General features: G+C 43.3%; 1 protein-coding gene across 1 annotated transcript; it reads right to left on the reverse strand.

Moving 5' to 3' along the window:
* Positions 1-396: 396 nt before the first annotated feature.
* Positions 397-3,814, reverse strand: dusp1 (dual specificity phosphatase 1). The gene is made up of 4 exons (XM_022751962.1): positions 3,137-3,814; positions 2,745-2,890; positions 2,390-2,609; positions 397-1,695 (listed from the first exon to the last, which is right to left on the reverse strand). Exons 1-4 carry the CDS (start codon positions 3,543-3,545, stop codon positions 1,340-1,342), a joined length of 1,131 nt encoding a protein of 376 aa, XP_022607683.1. The 5' UTR covers positions 3,546-3,814; the 3' UTR covers positions 397-1,339.
* Between the last annotated feature and the right edge of the window lie 1,055 nt (positions 3,815-4,869).

The following is a 4,869-nucleotide window of genomic DNA, read 5'->3' on the forward strand; positions in this document are numbered from 1 at the left end:
ATGTTGTCTTTTTAGTCCTTATAAGCATCAAAATTAATAAACGTGTATTTTTTATATCTATATATCTATTTACCTGAAACTAATAGTCGGTTGTGAGCAAATATTTTGATAAAAGGTTAATTGTAGGAAATTCTTAAGCAAACACGCTAAAGATTTTACAGCTTCCATTCAAAATGTGTATATTTGCTAGTTCGCTTGTGTTTTGGACTGTTGGACTGGACATAACAAGCAATCTGAGTATGTCAACTGGCTTTGGGAATTTGTGCTTGACCCTTTTCCTTACTATTTTCTCATTAAGCAAACAATTAATTGAGAAAATAAATCAATTATCAGATTAAATCAATAATAAAAATCATGGTTAATTGGAGAGATGAAAAAAATGAGCAGATCTCTAACTGAATACAAAATTCAAATGAGATTTATTCAATGGTATAAAAACAACAATTTAAACAAACATATGCAAAAATAGATATGATAAAGAAATATATTACTTTAGTTCAATAAATATGTCAGAATGCAGTCACTGAAGACTACGTGGCCCCATTTTAGTAGTTTTTGGGGTTCTGTCTGCCTCAGCGCTGCAGTACACAGTACAGAAACATGAGGTATTTAATGGTCGGTTTCCCCAATGTGTCAGGATCGTCATGGTTTCATGATGTCATGAAAGGCAGGTGTTTGCGTTTGAATTGGCAACCCCACTGAACTCTCAAACTGAACATGAAGATTTCTGCCACATCCACATGAAAAGAGGGGTATACATTCATTGTTCGTCAAATGAAGGAGTAACTTCCATGCCATTTTGCACAACAGGTTAATACTGCTCTCTTTAACCAGTACAGAAAGCAAACTAGACACTTGAGAGGATATATCAACATTCCTGAGACAACTGTCAGCCCTCTCCATTTTGTTTAGTTTAAAAAAAAAAATGATTGTGATTATCAAAAGCAGTTGCCTTCATAAAAGTCCTTTGAATAAGGAATATTCAGATACTTATAATTTCCTCTAAAGGAATAACCTCAACTATTTTCAGCCATTTCCCAAGTCATCCAGGATCGGATACTGTGGATAACTTTCACATTTAGGATGTTAAACATCAATACTGCCTATCGGTAGTTAGCAAATCTCCCCTTGAAATGATGAGGCTGACCAACAGACATTTGGCCAGCGGATCAGAGTCAAATGTACTGACCCCAAAGAATAGCTCCCAGTCTATCTAGTGATACCAGTATCACCAATAAACGGATCATAATCAGGACTGTGTTTTGTGCAGTGCTCTGTGTAGAGTCACTGGCCAGGTGCAGTTCAAGTCCAAACAAAATCTGTATTGCCCACACTTTCCTCAGCAGCTGGGAGACGTGGTGATAGGACTGTGGAGGAATGACAGCTGACCAGCTGAGGTGTGTACAGGGATAGAGACGGGGAAATTGAAGACCGTGCTGCTGCTGCCAATAGCTGGACTGCCTGCCTCTGAGGAGCATGTAGACGAGGCCAGGACCTGGGACTCAAACTGGAGGAGCTGACCCATGAAGCTGAAGTTGGGGGAGATGATGCTGCGGCGCTGTTTGACAAACTCAAAGGCCTCATCCAGCTTCACACGGTTGGTCCGCATGAGGTAGGCAAGGCAGATGGTGGCGGAGCGGGAGATGCCTGCTTGACAGTGCACAAATACGCGGCCTCCTTTATTTCTCACCGAGTCTGTGGGGGTGAAGAGAAGAGAAATCAAGATTAGTGCACCATTAACACCTTTGAGGTGATGGCATCTAGACTGAAGGTTACAACACAGCCTGTCACAGGAAACCACAAGCACAAAAGTCTTTGCAACACTTTCTGTTGCTATTTAAATTCAATGGCGCTCATTAAGACACAGGAACACAGTTAAGAGGGGTGCAGGGTGTGAGCCTGTGGGGGTTATTCCCAAAGGAGGCAGTCTGAATGGACAAAGGAGGGGAACAGACCCCTGCTGGGGGTATTGATCTGGGAGGAAGGCCGACAGTGAGTGAGGAGAAATTGCCTTTTGTTCAGTCAGAACAAAGAGTGGCGTGGAAGGAGCTATTCAAGCCCAGCCATCCTACCCACTACAAAACTAGTTTGGGGCCACTGCCTCACGATTCATTTAAAAGGGGGCATCCCTTTTTCTACGCCTGAGAGGTGGCGATGATGTAATCACTATTGTGGTGGAGTGAGGAGCCTGTGCCGAGCCAGCTGGTCGGTTTTGGAGGGAACTTTTTAAAATTTAAATCCGGGAGTCAAAGAGTGAAGTGAAGGAAGAGGGGGGTTGGGTGTTTGTGTTGCCTGCCATCAACGGGCTCAGGAGGTAACAGCTGTGATAGGTGCTCACATTTGGCAGTGGACGGATTGTAAAAGGTGTAAAAGCAGTGGATGTACTCACCGATAAACTCAATCGCCTCGTTGAACCAGGAGCTGATATCGGCTTTGTGGTTGTCCTCAACAGGGATGCTCTTGTAGAGGAAGGAGTCCTCAAAGTGGTTGGGGCAGTTGGCAGAGACGTTGATTAAAGCGGTGATCCCCAGCATGTCCAGCATGTCTTTTCTGGAGGCATGGTAAGCACTGCCAAGGTACAGGAAAGGCAAGATCTCCACAGGACCCCCCTATACCGAGGAAAAATAAAGAAACAACCCATTCAGTCAACAAAAGCTCCATAGCAGAACATCAGGAAGTGAAAAAAAGTTTGTGTTCTTGTATTGAGTTCTATCTATGATCATACAAAATAAACATACACAAACCTGATCATATAAGGGTGTATTGCATGGACTGCAGCTTGGGTCTGCACTACCGGGATGGCTGGAGCTCAGGGGCAAACTGAGCCCTTGTGGAGGGGAAGGTTTGGTGCACATCTCTGGATACTCAGTGGAAAATGTGTCAAATCCACCTACAAAAAAGGGGTAAATTCGTCAAGGTCAGATCACAGGACAGCACAGAGACACATCCACATTTAAATACGGGTCTCCAAAAGGTGACAACTGCTCAAGCGGCTATTTTGGAACATTGTTTACTCCCAGCACCAGCTGGTATGGTATGGTGACAGCTGTAATCCGCATTTGTTGTCCCGTTGTTAGGATACAGTAAAACAATTGTGTAGGGCTCTTTTACACAGTGGAACCCACTCTTTTCTTACCTTTAAGAATAAAAACACTGGCTCCACAGGGGTCGCGACACAGGGCCGTAACAGCAAGCATCAACGTTCCGTCTTTCTTCGCCTGGCTTAAGTCCAAACTGCGATCGTCAAGCAGCACCACGGACTGGTACTCTCCGGACAGCAGCCTATTCCTGGTGTCCTCGTTGGGGACAATGTGCTCAAGTCCCAGACCCCCCCTCGCTCTCCTGCGCACTATAGTGCTGAAGCGCACGTTGGTGGAGCCCGATATGTGGGACGAGTTGAAGGACAGGAAGGAGCGGCAGTCCAGAAGCAGGCAGCCCGGAACGTCGCCCTCCATCAAGCCACGCAGGGACGCACAGTCGATGGTGGGGACCTCCATTATGACCATAGTAGGACGGCGGGATAGAAGTATTAAATCCAAATACATAAAGAGTGTAAGGCCCGACAAAAGAAGTTTGGACTGTTGTGAAAAAAGGCTTCTGGCCAAAGTTACAAAGTAATATTTGAAGCGGCGAGTCCTTTGTTCCGGTTTGCTTGTTTAGAAAGAAAAAAACACGCAGACAAACAAACAAAAAAAAACTTTTAAGACTATATCAGCTGGTCCTTTCCTCTTCTTGAGTGTATCCGGTAGGTGCGGTTCTTTAAAAGTTTGGTTGCCTATAATGAACTTTACAGTGAGTAGCTTCTGACTCTGAGCGCCTCGGGAAGCGTTTATATACGGCTCGTGCTTGTGAATGAAAAGCTACTGACGTCAGGGGCCGCCCCTCCTGGCCTGCTGCCAGCCTTGCGGACGTCATCGTGCCCGCCCAGCGTGCAGCGGGAGCGGGACACAGCGGGGCTCGCGCACATGCGTGACATTTCTGTACATGCGCAGCGCACGCGGGCACGCGGTATTAGGCCAGTTTTGAGTATGAGGGAGAGGTCTACTTTTTCTTTCTTTCTTTCTTTCTTTCGTTCTTTCTTAACTCTTGACGGTATAGCACTAAAACAGAAAAAAGATTTTTTAAAAAGCAGTAAAAAGACAACATCAGTTGTGAGAGCATAATGGGTAGGGCCCACAAGATGACTAAAATGTAGGCCATCAGTTTAGTCATAGCCTACCCTTGGTGATCTCAGAACTTCACTCTGCCCAAATAAAACCTGTTTTTCTTCTTTTTGTTTTCTTTCATTGAGTCACATCAGTCATGTGAGTGGACAAACTACGAATTACTATCACTAGAAATCTGAAGTTACCAAGAAACTAAAATTTGATGGACTGGTGTATTTTAATTCTATGTAAATAACAATTCCATTTTAAATGTCATAACATTAACTCAGCTAAAGAATGATTCTTTGTATGCTCCATATTAGTTGGTTTAGTTGGAGTGGTTAAACTAGGAAAAATGCAGTCATATCCTGGTCTAATAAAGGTTTACAATCATCATCATTATCATACTTTTATCACACTAAATAATAATCAGTCATTTTCTAAAGTGTTTGTGTAAAGAATCTGTATGTCAGTAAATAAGGAATTTGCCAAATTTTCCATGATGTTAGTGTTTAATTAGATTTCAATTTTGCCTCTTCACCTGAGAGTTGACAAATAACAAGATAATAAGTAAATATCTGCCACAGGTGCCATAAAAGTTTATTCTTTGTTTTTATTAGTCAGAGGTACATAGTGTTCAATGCCCCGAGAGCAAAGGCTAACCATAAAAGTTAATCACTGTATAGAAATCTGAAGTCCAGTAAATTTCCACATGCTGAGAAAC

The sequence above is a fragment of the Seriola dumerili genome, unplaced genomic scaffold (assembly GCF_002260705.1).
Source record: "Seriola dumerili isolate Sdu_G_001 unplaced genomic scaffold, Sdu_1.0 BDQW01000161.1, whole genome shotgun sequence".
Classification (NCBI taxonomy): Eukaryota; Metazoa; Chordata; class Actinopteri; order Carangiformes; family Carangidae; genus Seriola; species Seriola dumerili.

Bases quoted from the DNA above. Each gene is read 5' to 3' on its own strand.
- dusp1 (XM_022751962.1), bottom strand. From the start codon at position 3,545: ATGTATTTGGATTTAATACTTCTATCCCGCCGTCCTACTATGGTCATA. The intron at 2,610-2,744 runs GTTTGTGTATGT...TCCTCGGTATAG, and splicing joins ATACACCCTTATATGATCAG to GGGGGTCCTGTGGAGATCTT. The intron at 1,696-2,389 runs GTGAGTACATCC...TCACCCCCACAG, and splicing joins CGAGGCGATTGAGTTTATCG to ACTCGGTGAGAAATAAAGGA.